General features: G+C 42.4%; 1 protein-coding gene across 2 annotated transcripts; it reads right to left on the reverse strand.

Annotated features, from left to right (window-relative positions):
- Positions 1–1746: 1746 nt before the first annotated feature.
- ccdc3a (coiled-coil domain containing 3a) lies at positions 1747–16569 on the reverse strand. Of its 2 annotated transcripts, none has more exons than XM_015954782.3 (3): positions 15563–16569; positions 15249–15426; positions 1747–2285 (listed from the first exon to the last, which is right to left on the reverse strand). In XM_015954782.3, exons 1-3 carry the CDS (start codon positions 15976–15978, stop codon positions 2001–2003), a joined length of 879 nt encoding a protein of 292 aa, XP_015810268.1. In that variant the 5' UTR covers positions 15979–16569; the 3' UTR covers positions 1747–2000. The 2 variants fall into 2 exon arrangements, with proteins under 2 accessions (XP_015810268.1, XP_015810261.1); XM_015954775.3 differs by having other exon boundaries at positions 1747–2306; positions 15563–16566.
- Positions 16570–16826: the final 257 nt, after the last annotated feature.

Consider the following 16826-nt stretch of genomic DNA (forward strand, 5'->3'; position numbering starts at 1 on the left):
TTCCAGAATGAAGGAATTCTGTCCCTCTGGCCGGCTGTGGAAGCAGATGTACAATTTTTATGTTGGTTGAGGCCCAAAAATACAAATAAATAACATTTTATTGTAAAAATAAATGCAATGATTGTCTATTTGCTTACATGATTTTAGCCTGTAATTGAATTTCCTGGTAAATGGGTCCACAAACCCTCCCAGACTTGTACTAAAAAGTAGAGCTGTGTGCACCAATCACAGAATAAACACAACAAACCATACTAAAGGAGCAGTCACCCAGATCCTAATCTTGTTTCATACTAATGGACTCAAACTTTGTTTAAAGACCAAGAAACTAGAAAAGAATCTATCTAATCCATTACAAACTTGTCTTTTTTTTCCTTTAAACCTGTGAAATCCTTTTGTGTCTCTACCTAAAGATTTGCTGATTTTTTTCTAACTAGAAAATATAAATACTTTGTTCTTTACAGCAGACCATTTAGTCACCCTGGTGATCGTCTTGGCTTGATGGCAACAGGTACAGGTCATGAAGTAGCTATACTGTGATATTTAAAGGTCACCAAACCATAACAAGTCCTCCACCGTGCTTTGCTGTTTTAGTCTGTTAGTGAAGACCAAGGCCAACTTTCACCTTTCTAGCGTTTTAAACTGAGATCTTCTTGAGTCATGGGAGTTACAGAATGTTTTTGTCAAATTTTGAGAAATAAAATGTTACGGGCGAAAATCATGAACAGGGTTGAATCCAAAATTTAATCAGTTGTAGATGTACATATCCAGTGAAAACCTGCAGAAAAATTCACTATAATCTGTCCACTGATTCATGAGATATTTTTGTCCGACTCTTCAGAGTCACAGGTAAGAATATTAATGTCCACCTTTCATGTTACGGGTGATTAAAACGTGACTTCTGCTGAATCTTGAACTAGTTTGACTAAATGTTTCATTCATTTCTTGTGAGATTGTGTGTTCAAATGCACTCAAATAATCAAAAACCAAGATGTTCAACAACCATTTTTTTAGATTGTCGTTTCCTTTAAAACAAAAACATTTCCTATAGAAAACTGAAATATGTTTTGTGCCTTTGATGTTGGGTTGTTATCAGACGCATAAATCAGGTTTTGATGGTAGAACCTCCATGTGTCTGCCTCCCGTTGAGCTGTAATGATTTGTTTTTATTTCACTCTAAGATCTCGTGATGTGATGTTCATTCGCCTCCTTCCAGCATTTTCCTGTCTGGATATTTCAGTGACACCATGCTGTTCAGAGCACTGCTGCCCACATAAACACATTCCAGTCACTTGATAGACCAGATACACACACCCACACACACACACTCACTACATGTACACACATTCTCTCCTCTGACCCGGGCCTTTCTTTACTCTCTCTGTGTGATCCCGACAACACTCAGAGTGTGTGTGTGTGTGTGTGTGTGCGTGTGTGCGCATGTGTGTGCATGCGTGCGTGCTTGTTTTTCAGTACTCCAGTGACCCAGATGTTCATAATGGTCCTCAGCATATCCAGTGATGTTCATCCAAATCAAACATATATGGAAAAGAAACTTTCATGCGGATTCAGACTTAATAAAAATGTCACTTTCTAAAACTCCTCCAAATTCCAAGTTTATCCTGAATTAGAAAAAAAAAGATATCTGAGGTGTTTTTTTTTCTATCATCAGTTGTCAAATTGTGTGGATGTAAAATAAGACTAAAACTGAACACAACATGTTCTGACTCAACAGGATGCCTGCAACAGTAATGAACAAAGTGCAGAATTTTTATTTATTCATTCAAAAGGTAAAAAACAAACTCTGATGTGGTTAAATTTATCTCCAATTGACAGTAAGAGAATAATTTCTAATATTGTCCTAAACATGCCTCTTTTGGCAATTCAGATGTTTATTTACAAAAAATGATAAAGTTTGTTCCCCTGCTGCCTTTAGACCGTCCAGCAGCCTCTCCCTGTCCTCAGACAGTATTTAGTCCTGGCCTACAGGCCAATGATCCCAGTTAAAGCTGCATCTTCTGAGGTGATGTTACACCAGTGTGGCCCCCAAGCAGAGTCTCCTCCTGCATCACAGCATTGGGGTGATGTCCTGCCCTCCTCTCTGCAGCCATCAGTTTTTCCTGCAGCTCCAGGGTCTCCTGCTCCGCCTCATGTGCAGCCTTGCGGACTTTCCTCAGGGATCGCTTCACCTTGCGGACACGCTCCTTCAGCTGCCGGTTCCTCCTCTCAGTTGCAGCCAGACGCTCCTGCAGCCTGCGGCTACGCTCCTCCTCCTCAAACAGCGCCGCCTGCACCGAAGAACACAGCAGCTGTAGGACGGGAGGGAGAGTGGGCAGAGTCAAGCCAAACCGGGATTGTGTTTTACCCTAAACAAACCAAACATCTCTAAAAAGGGATGAAAATGAAATGAATAGAAGACATTGACCTTTGATATTTATCTACACACACTCCCTACTTACGGTTCAAGATCAGCCGAGAAAGATGTGTGTTGGACATGCATAGACACCCCTCACCCCACTCTGACGGGGGGGAGGTCACATACTTTAATGTTCCATGGTCAGAAGACATATTTGTATCTGATTTATGGACCAGAACTCAGCTGGGTTACCAGGCCTGATTGCTCCTGAAGAACAGCAGTGTTTCATTTCCCTGATTTTATCATCATCATCATCATCAACCTTTATTTATAAAGCACATTTAAATGGCAACAACACCAACCAAACTGCTGTACAAGACAATACATCACCAAAATAGATAAAACAAATAAAAACTATTAAAAATAAAATAAAATAAAAAACAGGAAAGCAAACGGGTTAAACAGTCTCAGCCGGGAAGGCCAGGGTACTTTAAAAGCAGGAAGGGAGGGGCAAGTCGGACCGTCAGGGGGAGTTCGTTCCAAAGTTTAGGCGCACAAACTGAAAAAGCCCGTTCGCCACGGGCCATATAGCGGGCAGGAGGGACAAGCAGAAGGTGCTGGTCAGAGGACCTCAGGGTTCGCGCCGGAACATAGGGACTCAAAAGATGTGCCAAAGAAGAGGTCATGAATAGATTTGTCAACCAACAGGAGAATTTTGAACTTAATACGAAACCGAACTGGAAACCAGTGTAAATTTTCCAAAACGGGGGTGATATGCTGCCGTCGGTCTATGCCCGTAAGAAACCTTGCAGCAGCATTCTGAACCAATTGGAGGCGTACCACTGAAGAGGAGGGAATACCATATAAAAGAGAATTGGCATAGTCCAGACGTGACGTTACAAAAGCATGAACAACTGACTGAAGATCTTTTTTGTTCAGGACAGATTTTAGTTTGGCCACCACTGTATTTTTGAATTTGTCAAACACAGAAACAAAAAATAAATCTAAGACATTTAACAGAAAATACTATCAGATCTGCACTTTTCTAAACTTTCATCAAGAATTATCACTTGAAAAGATTATAAATCAAACTTATTTTAATTTTTTCATGTGCCCATAGACACTCAGTACAAGCCTCAGAAACACAGACACAAGCAGCACCTGTCAAAACATCCGGCCGTTACCTGCTGCTAAAGCATCATCTGTATAAACAGTATTTACAGAACATCTCCACAAATGTCCCCAAATTCAATAACAATGTATCTAAACTAGTTTTAGACACAAACAAAATTCAAAGATGATTATATTTTTGGTAAATCTGACTCTATGGCTGTGTATTTTGAGTATTTCTGGTTATGTAAATATTTTACTCACAAGTTGTTTTTCTTTTCTAGAGTTTTCTCCTAGTTTATTCAAAGTGTTCATTTTTATTTCTCTTTGTATGTGTTTAAATAAACTCAGTAAGTGTCCCTTGAAATAGCCTCGTGTATTTCCTGTCTGCATGTTGATGTCAGAGAGAAAGAAAGTTTTCTTCTTTCTCGTAAGGCTTTTGTTCAGTTTTTGTGAGCAGGGTGGAAAAAGGAGTAGGAGATGAAGAGATAGAAGAACAGAGAGGTGACAGTAAGAGAAAAAAAAACACAAGACAAAGAAAACAGGACCCACAGGGAACCAGTTCTCCTCTGCTTCTGCTTTTTCACACAATTTTCACTGAGTTCCTCACAAGTATCGACATCCCACAGCAGAATTAAACAGGCAGCTGTGGAGACAGCCCTGTGAGCATATGTAAAATGTTGAGAAGCTTTTATGTTTAACATGAATCACAGTTACAAAGTTCACTCATTTTTCAACACATTTGCAGCAGTTTAGTATAAATGAATGCCCTGTGAGTTGATCTCTGTGCAAAGAAAAGCTCTGGCGCTACTGAAGAAGTTCTGCCATGTTGCTAATGCTAATGGTTAGCTTCTACTAACCAAGACATGCACTCTTCCTTCCTGGATGCAAAATCAACAACAGCTTTCCCTGTCATGCGCTAAGATGGGTGAGTCCATGAATGCTAATAGGAAGCCCATGTAGTACTTCCAGAAAGCGCATCAACAAATTGACGCCATCGAACCAGACGTGAAGAAGAGCAGATGAAAAATGGCTGTAAGTTGAGCGAGTGCTGAATCCTTGCCTGCTGGTGGTGGTCGGAGGGACCGATGGCGCCAGTGCTCGGCAGCCTCACCTCTGTCAGTGCTTCCCAGGGCAGCTGTTGCGACAATGTAGCTCATCCCCACCAGCATGTGAATGACTGATTGTTTTGTAAAGCACCTGTATCAAATACTGGCCATTTAGTAGTAGTTAGTAGTAGTTAGTAGTTAGTAGTAGTAGTAGTAGTAGTAGTAGTAGTAGTAGTAGTAGTAGTAGTAGTAGTAGTAGTAGTGGTAGAAGAAGATTTCTATAGCTCCTCTCAAGATAAAAATCTTGAGGCGCTTCACAAAAACAAAAAAATGTAAAAACATAAAAAAGAATTTAGAAAATGGTTAAAAATTTATTTAAAATGAGCAAAAAATAGACAATTGTGATTAAAAATGTAAAGAAAGAGAGAGAGTGAATAGGAAAGAGGGAAATGATTGGATCCTGAGGAAAGTGGAATAGGTGGGGAGAGCAGAACAAGGAGAGGGTGAAGAAGGTCATACAAAAGCCAGCTTGAACAAGTGAGACTTCAGCTGCTTTTTAAAGGAGACCACTGAGTCCACTGATCTCAGGCTCAGGAAGAGACAGGTCCAGAGTCTGGGGGCCACAGCAGCAGATGATCTGTCACCTTTGGTCTTTAGCCTGGTGCTGCACAACCAGTAGGCTTTGATCACTGGACCTCAGGGACCTGCTGGGGGTGTAGGGACTAAAGCCTGATTTATGCTTCTCCGTCTGCGTCAGTGCGGAGACACGCAACGCCATTATCCGTCCTTGCGTAGGGCACGCAGGTACGTATGGAGTCGAGCCCACTTTTTTAAACATCCGTCGAACGAGACGGATTATGCAAGCTTGTGATTGGTCAGGACGCCGCTGTTGTTTACAGCGCCGCCATTGCAAAGAGAGCCGAGGATAACTAGCAGCAGACACGGAGAAGCTTGAAGAATACCTCGCGAAAAAACTCTAAAAATATAAACGTTTCATCCTCCCGTGACTGGAGGAGTGAAAAGATGTGCAGCAAGTGTTTTATTTGTGGACGGGAATGACAGGAAACGTGGGTTTAGAGGTGGGGAGCGCATGAAGCGGTGGGAGAATGAGGGACAAATATGTCCGTGTTAAAAGTCTCTTATATACACAAAAAACACAATATAAACACACTATCTTGGACCGATACATGACAGGATACCACAGAACAGCGCTACACCCTCTGTGGTCCTGCCGGGCAATTGCTTTGCCACACTCTCCAGGAGACGGAGAAGTATGAGAGCAAAACGCTTCCGTCAATCCGTGCGTGTCTGTCCCTTGCGGAGCTGACGGAGAAGCATAAACCAGGCTTTAGAAGATCACCAATGTAAGATGGTGCTTGTCCATGTAAGGCCCTATAGACCAGAACCAGGATCTTGAAATGAACCCTGAAGTTGACTGGCAGCCAGTGAAGCTGGAGGAGAAGCGGGGTGATGTGGGTGTGTTTGGAGGACTTGGTCAGAAGCCGAGCACAGGCATTCTGAACCACCTGTAGTTTGTCACAAAGCATGTGACAAACGTGGTCGAAACACACATCATTACTTTTCATTTAAATTGAACATATGTGCGATCCGGGGCATAAGGCAAAGCGGATTAGAAAAAAGCTCTTTTAGCCCCGTTCACTTGCATTCATTTTTTTCATTCTTCCAGGGACCTATGAGTCAAGCAGAAAGGGAAGAAAGAGACTTGACTCCCTATTTCCAATGTGGCATGCAATTGACTGCTTTTTCTAATCAGAGTTTCCCTATATTGTCTATTGATGACTTATGTAGAAAATATGGGATAGAAGACTATTTTCACGATCAATCTGCATGTGCAACTCAGACTGGCCTATCAAATTTCAAGTGAACTTGGTCTTTAATTTGCACATAACAAAGTGGTAAAAGTGTTGAACACTCGTTTAATCAATATATTTGCAGTGGTGTCTAGAAGGAATGAGTGCCTTGTAAGTCGTACTTGAGGGGGGTTAGTGTCTGTATTAGCATGGAGGAGTCAGCTGGAGAAGAAAGGGCAGAACACGGCAGGATTTGGACTCTTATTTCCTGATATTTTGACATCTCACCTCTGATTGGATAACAGCAACAAGACCCTACCACTGACTCAGTTTGCTTTTCAACATTGATGTTTTATCTCCACAAATAACACAAGTCTGGAGAAGCTTCTGCCATGTGATGGAGTTGCTAATGCTAACGGTTAGCTTCTACTAGCCGAGACATTCTCTGCTGTTTCCTGGACGCTAAACCTTCCCTGTCGTGAGTCAAGATGTGCGAGTCCATGAATGTTGAATGACAGTTTGAAAACAGATCTGTCAGTGTTTTTCTGTCTATTTTCTATCAGAAGCTAATGCAGGAAATAGGTGTAGGAGACTATTTTCATGTTCAGCCTGCATGAAAAACTCAAATGTGAGTAATTATACTCAGAAACAATCTTTTAAAAAATGGTTTCTCATTATGCTACATCTTTCAACTTTGACACATAAAAACACCGGACATCGTTTAGTCCAAAATAAATCTGTATCCGGTTTGCTCTAAAGATCTTTTCAGTGTTAAAACAAGGCTTTGAGTGAAGGTCAATTGAAGGTTTGGCCGGAAACTATAAGTGACGAAGTCTGGTTTGGAACAGCATCTGTTTCCCACGGCACAGAAGGAAGCCCATCCCCAGCTTTAATTTTAGGGAGGTTTTTGTTTAATTATAGCTGAAGGATATCTTAAAACATCAAAGCACCATGGGCGTCACACCCGTGGGGGATGTGGGGGATTCAACACCCACACTTTTCTTATTGAGATCGTTCAACACCCACACTTTTCCAGCTGTTTTGCTCACCTCCACACCAGTCTGGTTTCTCGCACTCATTCTGTTTGCCTCATCTCCTTCTTCCCCTCCTCTCCTGTTTCTCACAAACAGGAGAGGGAGGGAGGGAAGAGCTCGACTGAATTCATAATTTTACATCTTGACATTAGCTGCATTAGCAGTCTGAGTTTGATAAAGTGAAGAACAACAATTTGCAGAGGTTTATAACAGGCGCGGCACCAGGTCTTCATTTTTGGATGGTTCACGGTATTTTGGATGGGCCTTAATAAGCAGTGACTTAAGTGAAGAAGCAGGCAGGTTGTGCTAGTGAATTTCGTTTAAAAATATGTCACAAATGTTTTCCCCCATCATTTTTATTTCTAAAATATGAAGTAAAAACTCACAATTTAATTTTCACTCATTTTTCATTCATATTTAGTCTACACCCGTGCGTTAAGTGGACTGGCACCATGCATTACCTGCACTTCTAATATTTACCTCAACGTAGGACTCTTTCATACATGCACACCGGTAGTTTTTACAGTTATTCATGGGGCAAAATCTTCGACATTTTTGAAAAAAATAAAAAATAAAAATTCCATCTTGCGGTAAAAGCAAAACATCCAGCCCACCTCTCCAAATGCGTAAAATGTGCATCAAAGCCGCGCGCAACGTCAGCTACATCAGCCCAGACAAGAGCAGAGCAACTAGAGAAAGAATAGAGGATAATTCTGTCTGGATGTGGATGGAGATTACATTTTACAGCAGCCTGATCATCATTTAAATACGTAAACCATCACCTGTCTTCTAGTCCACGCTGTCAGCATTATTTTAATTGGTCTGTGTGTGTGTGTGTGTGTGTGTGTGTGTGTGTGTGTGTGTGTGTGTGTGTGTGTGTGTGTGTGTGTGTGTGTGTGTGTGTGTGTGTCTGTTTTCCACTTCAAACACTGGTCTAACCAACCAGACCAGCGTGTCCAGTAACATATTAATGTTACAATTAAACAGTTTCACTTCATGTAGGCTAGGAACGTTCCACCTGCCGTAGCCCGACCGCTTCTGCTCCACATAAACTTTGTGCGTAATCAAATGTCTCTACAGGTGCTTGCTGAGCTGAAGAGGCTATTCTGCCTCAGACTGGATGCGTCATGCGTCTCCATATTAGAGACGGGAACAAGCGCTATTCAGCCAAAGTTTCATAATCAGCGAACATTTTTCCAGGTGGCACATCCCTCAGAGAGACGGGGTTTCCAGACCGCTTCAGTGGGAGGAAATCTTACCGCATCGCTGTGATTCTGCGCTGCGCCCCGAACCCCTCTACAGATCTTCAGCCCACTGTCCACCGTGTGCGCTGCAAGCTGCGCTGAACACAGTGTGCAGTATAATGCTCTGATGTTCTGATGGGAATCATTTCTTGATTTATTTAGTTACCTCCGCGATGTGCGTAACGATTAAAATGTCAGCTCATCTGTATGTGCGTCTGGGTAATTCTTTCAAAACAACCAACATCCTTGAGTTTATCCGTCAAAATAAACAGTCAAATGGAAATATCTGTAACCTGCTATTTAACTGTTTTGCCTTCTTGTGAAGATTGTTGCAAAGAGAAACAATTAAACTTGATTAACCCCAGAGCCGTGCGCACTGCATTGTACTGACTGTAAATGAGGGGGAAACGATTTAATCGGATCCTTTTCTTACCTTTTCAACATGGTTTATTGTAAAGTTTCATTCAGTACAAACTTTAGTTACACCAATCTAACGAGACAGAGCTTGGATTTGTATTCTGAACAGTTTAAACATGTTTAAAACGGAGACATGCGTGACGCGTCTAAAATTCACACCTGCTCCGCCATTATGGAAATTAAACTAACAAGATGAATAACATGAAATTATTTTAGGCACAGACAACATCCCCCACACTTTTGAAAAGCTTGCAACGCGCCTGCAAAGCACAAAGAGAGCGGTGAAATGGCGTAACAATAACGTGGGGAAATAAGCCCTAACATTTTAGTTTTTTGCAACAGGAACAGAATTACAAATAATCAAGTCCTTTCATCTTGTTCTCTCACCACAAATACCCAAAGTAAAACACCTGTTTCCTTGTCTTGTTTTTGCCTGAAGGTTCCAGCTTGTGCATGTGACCGAGGAGGGCATCCAACCCTTTCCATTTGACCTCTGACCTTTTGTAAAGATGAACAAGTCATCCCACCTCAGCATGTTAGTGACACTGCCTAACATAGTCAAGTAATCTTTAAAATTTCAATAAATCTATCTTTAAAATTTTTTGTCATGAGATCCACAAGGTGCATGACTGGTCAGTCAAGATCATCATAAAATATGAAGCAATACGGCTGCCAATGATGCTAACATCTGGATATTGTAACTCTGTGGAGTAAATAGACATTTAAGTACCTAATTTAAATGGTCTCAGAGTAAATAGGTATGGTCCATATGATGGTTTAGGATGGTTTAAGTGCCTCGTGATTTTTATCTTGAGATGCGCTATAAACCAGATTGTTTCTTTTTTAAAGATTTTTTCATCTTTAAGTAAAAAATGGGTTTTAAAAGTTCTAGAAGCAGATTTGTTGACAATTTAATTAAAGAAAATAATTTTCAGATATAACATCTTGAATAAATAAGAAAGAAATCCTCATAGCATTCTTCGGATCACTAGAAATTACAGCAACGGTTAGGGCAAGACCAAGGTACAGAGTGGGGCTTAACCTGACGAAAAGACCAGTCAGAAACTAGACCTGCACAGTTTTTCCAGCGGCCACCAATGGAAATAAGCATACTGTCTAAGGCAAGGGTGTCCAAACCCTTCAAGATGAAGTCCAAAATCTTCAAGGTAACAGGCCACAAAAATTGGATTGAAAAATGTAAAAATTACTTTTGGGTGAATTACTTTTTATATTCCACAAAATAGATCCAAGTTGGGCATGTTGGTATGAATCTGAACATCTTTTGCTAGAAAGCATTGATCTACATCAACAGTCAAACCAGAGAGACAAAATTCCTCTTCCAAGAAATTAAAGAGGGAGCCACACAAAATCACTTAAAGGGCCGTGTTTTAGACATTCCTGCTCTAAGGGGATAGACCAGCTAACTTCAACTAACTCTAATAAACTGTATAATGGGTTCATTTCAAAAGACTAATCAACCACGAACAAATGGGGCTTCTAAGTGTGAGTGTAAGTTGCTTCAGCTGACAGGTGGTCTTATGTGGTGTGTTTGGGTCCAACAGTTCATTGCAGCACTTGGACTAAAACCAAAGTACTAGCTTCTGGTTGCTAACTCAAGACCGTCATACAAAGAAAAAGATCAAAATCTGCATTGTTGGTTCTTATTTTAAAACACAGAAAAGGTTTCTTTTCACCTTGCTGAGAGTTTCGTTTGCGGCTGCAAACTTCCTCAGAGCTGACGCTGATGGTGGCGTCACTTCCTACTCCGTTTATCCGCGGGCAGCAGAGGACGTTGCCGCCCTCTGCTGCCCGCTCTCCCCTCTCCGACGATGCAGTCCCATGCGCGATCCAACGAGTAAACTCCATCGTCTCTGTTCATGGTCTCACATCCACGTCTCCTAATCTCTATAGCTTATTTGATCCATCTTTTGTATTTCTGTTGTTCGGTGTTTATGATCCGTGTGTTGTCCCAGTCCATTATATGGTTTTCTCTTAAGCAATGATCTGTTACGGCTGACTTCTTTATTGCACTTTCTGCTTCTTCTTTTGCTGCTCTTGTGTGTTTTCGACTTGCCTCTTTCTCGCACTCCTTTCTGTGTTCTATTGTTCGTGTGTTGAGTTGGCGTCCGGTTTCTCCTATGTATGTTTTATTGCAGAGTTTGCATGGAATTTTGTAAACGACTCCACATTTAAGTCCAGCTGGTATCTTGTCTTGTGGGTATACTAGTCTGTTTCTAACTGTTGTGTATGGTTTTGTTGGTGTGTTTATGTTGTGTTTTTTCATTGTTGCTCTTATGTTTTCCATTATGCCTCTGATGTATGGTAAGGTTATCACTGGTTTTGGTTCTTGTCTTTCTGGGTTTCTGGTTCTTTGCTTAGGTTGTTCTTTTCTTTCGGTTGTTGTTTGTTGTTTTCCTTTGTTTATTACCCATGTCGGGTATCCGCAGGTCTTTAAGGCATTTTGTATGTGTTTGGCCTCTTGTTTACGGTCTCTTTCTTCTGTTATCATCTTTGCTCGGTGATATAATGTTCTGATTACTGACATTTTGTGTATGGTGGGGTGTTCTGATGTCCATAATAAATATTGGTCTGTGTGTGTTGGTTTCCTGTATGTGTTTATGTTTAGGGTTCCGTCGGTCTGCCTGCTTATTTTCATGTCCATAAATGCTATACTGCCTTCTGTTTCTGACTCAGGGACAGGGGGCAGCGGCGGGCGACAACGTCCTCTGCTGCCCGCAGATAAATGGAGTAGGAAGTGACGCCACCACCAGCGTCAGCTCTAAGGAAGTTTGCAGCCGTGAACGAAACTGTCAGCATGGTAAAAAGAAACATTTTCTGTGTTTTAAAAAAGAACCAACAAAGCAGTTGGAAAAGCAACACAGCAAGAATATGCCAAAGATGTTTAAAGAAAAATACTGACAACAAGGAACAGAGGACTTCCACCGTTTGAAACGATTACATCAAAAACACCACCTTCGCTTCAATTTAAGATGCCGGGACGAAAACATCACACCAACAAGCCAACAGCTGAAAACACAGATCCAGACCAAGACAGCACAGAACATAATGGAAAGAACACCAAAATCACTACTCAAAGAAAGGATAAGAAATGTCACAACCAAACAGAAGCAAGTGGATAACGAACTGGAAAAAAGACACCTGGACTTAAAAAGGAATTACAGACTAGATGAGGAGAGAGCGGGCAGCAGAGGGCAACAACGTCCTCTGCTTTCAGCGGATAAACGGAGTAGCACCATCAGCATCAGCTCTGAGGAAGTTTGCAGCGGCGAACGAAACTGTCAGCAAGCAAGGTAAAAAGAAACCTTTTCTGTGTTTTAAAAAAGAACCAACAATGCAGTTGGAAAATCAACACAGCAAGAACATACTAAAGAAGATCAAAATCTGCTTTGTTCGAGGGAGCCTATTACTTCTATATGCACTGGATCACTTCTCAGCAAGACAAATGAGTGACTTAAGACCTGAGAGTGTTGCTTAAATGTGATCTCACACAATATTACAAGACCTCATACAATCTGTTAGTACTCCAATTCAATTTTTCATTTTAACTCAATATATTTAAAGTAATTTACTATATTCAATTCAATTCAATTCAAAATTAATCTTCAATATGAAGCTAAATTTGTGCTTGAATAAAATACTTTAATGACCTTTCAGGTTCATGGGAAAACAAAGCAACACCAAACCATAACAAGCCCACCACCGTGCTTCAATGTTGGTATAGTTTCTCTCCTAATGATAAATGGGGTGACGGTGGCACAGGAGTTAAGTGCTCGCCCCGTAATTGGAAGGTTGCAGGTTCGAGCCCCGCTCAGTCTGTCGCTGTCATTGTGTCCTTGGGCAAGACACTTAACCCACGTTGCCTGCTGGTGGTGGTCGGAGGGACCGGTGGCGCCAGTGCTCGGCAGCCTCGCCTCTGTCAGTGTGCCCCAGGGCAGCTGTGGCTACATTGTAGCTCGTCCCCACCAGTGTGTGAATGCATGTGTGAATGGGTGAATGACTGATTGTGTTGTAAAGCGCCTTGAGGGGTTCCAGGACTCTAGAAGGCGCTATATCAAACACAGGCCATTTACCATTTAAATGACCCATATTGGTATAAGAATTTGGTCTAGTTCACTAGGCTATTAGTGTCTCTCTGAGTCAGAGGACTCCAAAGTGCTTTAGCATGGCCTGCCAGACTCCTCCTCTGTTTAATTCTGCACAGAGAAAGGGTCTGGGAACTCTCCCATTCAAATAACCCCACCCCATGAGAATTGTAACCGAGCCAATCAGCGCTGAGCAGCGTACGTCACACACCATAACGCCAAGTTTCAACATGGCGACTGAAGCGGAGTTCGCTGCGGCTCTTTCCTCTGTTCTAAATGACTTGGACACGTCTTTAAAACAACCACAAGTTGAAGCGCTAAAAGCCTTTCTTCTAAAGAAAGATGTTTGCGCTGCCGCCAGATGCCATTTTTGACTACAGCTAATAAACTACAGCTAATAAACTACAGCGTCACGGACGTCACACACAACGACACTCAGTTTCTCATAAACAACGAAGACAACGGCGGAGTTTGCTGCGGCTCTTTCCTCTGTTCTAAATGAGTTGAATGTCTATAAAACCACACGTACAAGCGCTATAACCATTTCTTCTAAAAAAGTAAAAGGTGTTTGCGTCGTTGCCAGACGCCTTTTTTCACTACAGCTAAAAAACTACAGCATTGCGCGGTTCAGTCGACATTTCCGCCTTTGTACTGATTGGTTATTTTTGAGCTGCCTAGTCCCACCCCTCAAGTGCCTCTCTGCCTGTTACCAGACTCTTTCTCTGTACAGAATTAAACAGAGGAGGAGTCTGGCAGGCCAGGCTAAAAGTGCTTTGCACTACAGTGAAACATTCATCCAATCACACACTGATGGTGATGAGCTACATTGTAGCCACAGCTGCCCTGGGCCTCATGGACGGAGGCGGAGGTGCTGGGCGTGGGTGCCGCCGGTCCTTCTGACCACCACCAGCAGGCAAGGAGGGTGAGGTGTCTTGCTCAAGGACACAACCACTGACATTTCTGCAAAAGCTTGGGTTTGAACCTGCAACCCACTGATTACAAGGCAAACCCCTGATCCCTGTGCCACCCTCACCCCTAATAACACACAACTTCTTGAGGAAATGCCCACTAGCTGTCAAAAAAAGTCCCATTTAGTCGTCTCACACACACACACAGGTGTGTGGTGAAATTTATTCTCCGCATTTGACCCATCCCCTGGGGGAGCGGTGAGCTGCAGACAAGCCGCGCTCGGGAACTATTTGGTGGTTTAACCCCCCAATCCAACCCCTTAATGCTGAGTGTCAAGCAGGGAGGCCACCTTTGATACATGCATTTTAAACGATTTAAGCTTGTTTTAGGAAACAACAAAGATAAAGATGTTTTGTTGAAATCCTAAAAACGCAGCCGTCTTCTGGACATAGCAAGATTTGTGTGTTGTAAATGAGTCTGTCTTCAGGATGTGAAGACACACAGAGACAAATAAAACGGACACCACTTTAAAACCACTGGCTGTCTGCTGTCTGATCTTTGACCCAGAAAACATCTTTTGTGCCTGAGGACAAGCAAACAGATCAGCAGATCAGCTTTGATCCACAATCAGCTGGAATGTGATCCCACTGGTCCTGTACCAGAAATCTGCTGAGCGTGCAATCAATTCTTCTATGTGTGCATGTGTGTGAGTGTGTGTGTGGCTGAATTTGATTTTCTGCAAATTAACTAGCTTGTGTGTAACAACACCATTGCAGTCTCTTTCTGCTGATCATCATCACATTCCTGTTATAGAAACTCAGTTTGGGATTAGGGCACACACACACACACACACACACACACACACACACACACACACACACACACACACACACACACACACACACACACACACACACACACACACACACACACACACACACACACACACACACACACACAAAGGGAGGCCTAACTGATAAAATACTGTTAAGCCTCAGTACTTGATCTGTGTTTTGGTGCAACAAATGCTCCCTTTTGTCATCTCCATTGTATGGCATTATGTCAGGTTTGTTCACATCTACTGCAAGCAAATGCCAACAGAAATTTTACCTGATTTAACGCAAGGTGCATTAATGACCATATTCCTCTAACTTAAGGGGAAGCTTTTGACTCTTCAAGAGTCACTATGGTATCCAACTCAGATTTAAAGTGTCTCACCCTGCTGTCCTCCTGGATGTCCCACTCAGGGCTGAACGTGTGGAATGGTTGGTTCCCCAGAGTGCAATTGGAGAACTGGAAGAGGCTGGAGAAGAAGCGCTTGTTCTCTGTTGTGTCTGGGAAGATGGCATCTTGGAAGTTGACACCATGAGGAAGGATGTTGTAGTTCTCATCCATTCTGAAGAAGGGATGGAAAGGGCCAGTGTGAAAAGTCCACATAGTGATACAAACTTAATCTTTTTTAAACCCATTTCAGCTACTATCATGGCACCTGAAGATGTTAGATGGGAATACATTCCATCCTTGCTCCTCACCTGAGGAAAAAGAAGTAGGAGTAGTTCTCCATCACTGTGTGGGACTGACAGGACAGGTACCCCAGTCCGGTCAGGTTAAGCCTGGACCCAGATGGCACCTCCAGCATGCTGCCCCAGGCTTGGTCGCACAGCAGCTCCACCTCCGCTGAGTACAGCAGCCCATCCTCCGCGCTCTCATACCCATAACCGAAACCGAAGGGGAGCGAATTTTGCAGGTTGGCTGCTCGAAAATCCAGCTGTTCCCGGTGGATCGCCAGGACTCGAGCATACACGATGATCTCCGCCAGCTCCGCCCTGCAGCCCTCGCTCAGCGGACGCCACTCAGAGGGGAGCTGGCAGCCGTGCGTAAAAGTGTCCAAGGTTTCCAGGTGCGCAAAACCGCCGAGCGCTGCAAGGAGGAACGCTAAGAAAAGCATCCCGAAAAACCCCGGTATTTACCCCAGCACTAACAATGTTCCACAGACAAAATAAAAAAACGGAAACTAAATATTATAACCTTAATATTACAGAATTATTTTAGCGTTTCCAAATTCACCACACGTGGCCTGTGAGCGTTCACACGAGGTTCCAATTTGAACTGTTCCCTAAACAGACTTCAGGTTTTAAGAGAGTAAAATCAACTCAGGCTGTATAGCCAGAAACTCCGGCGGCTCCAACCTGTTGTCTTCATTTCTTTGTGTTTGGAGAATAACCCTGTGCTGCATTCATGGACTGATCTGCCGCTCGGCTATTGCAGTTTCGATGTGGGCTGGTCCATTTAGAAGCCAAATGTAAATCTTACGGTAACAAACAAAACATATTTAAAGTAACTAGAATCAAACATAAATAAGCGATAACAAGAATATTCAACATAAAACGAACATTTTATTGTTCAAACGCATTTGGGGGGCATAACATCACAATAAATAATAAGAAGGATTCAGAATTGGGTTTCTGTCATTAGATTTCAAATATGAAATTTGTTTGCTTATGTATCAGAAAGTTTAATTATGCAGGGCAGGCTATTGTTTTGATATAAGTCCTCAACAGTAAAATTTGCAAAAGACATACCACCAAGCAAATGAAAAGATGGGTTTCAAAGGATCTACGTGGCTACAGAAGTGTTTGATTTCCCTTCTCCACAACCTAACAGAGGATTTGCTGCCATGGAGTCCAGTTTTGACCACAACACTGCCATCTCGTGGTGATTGAAGGAAGTACTGTAAATTGGTACAAAATACATAAAACTTGACGTAGACCTCACCCAGGAAGAGGAACTAAAAGA

This window comes from Nothobranchius furzeri, chromosome 1 (genome assembly GCF_043380555.1).
Source record: "Nothobranchius furzeri strain GRZ-AD chromosome 1, NfurGRZ-RIMD1, whole genome shotgun sequence".
NCBI lineage: Eukaryota > Metazoa > Chordata > Actinopteri > Cyprinodontiformes > Nothobranchiidae > Nothobranchius > Nothobranchius furzeri.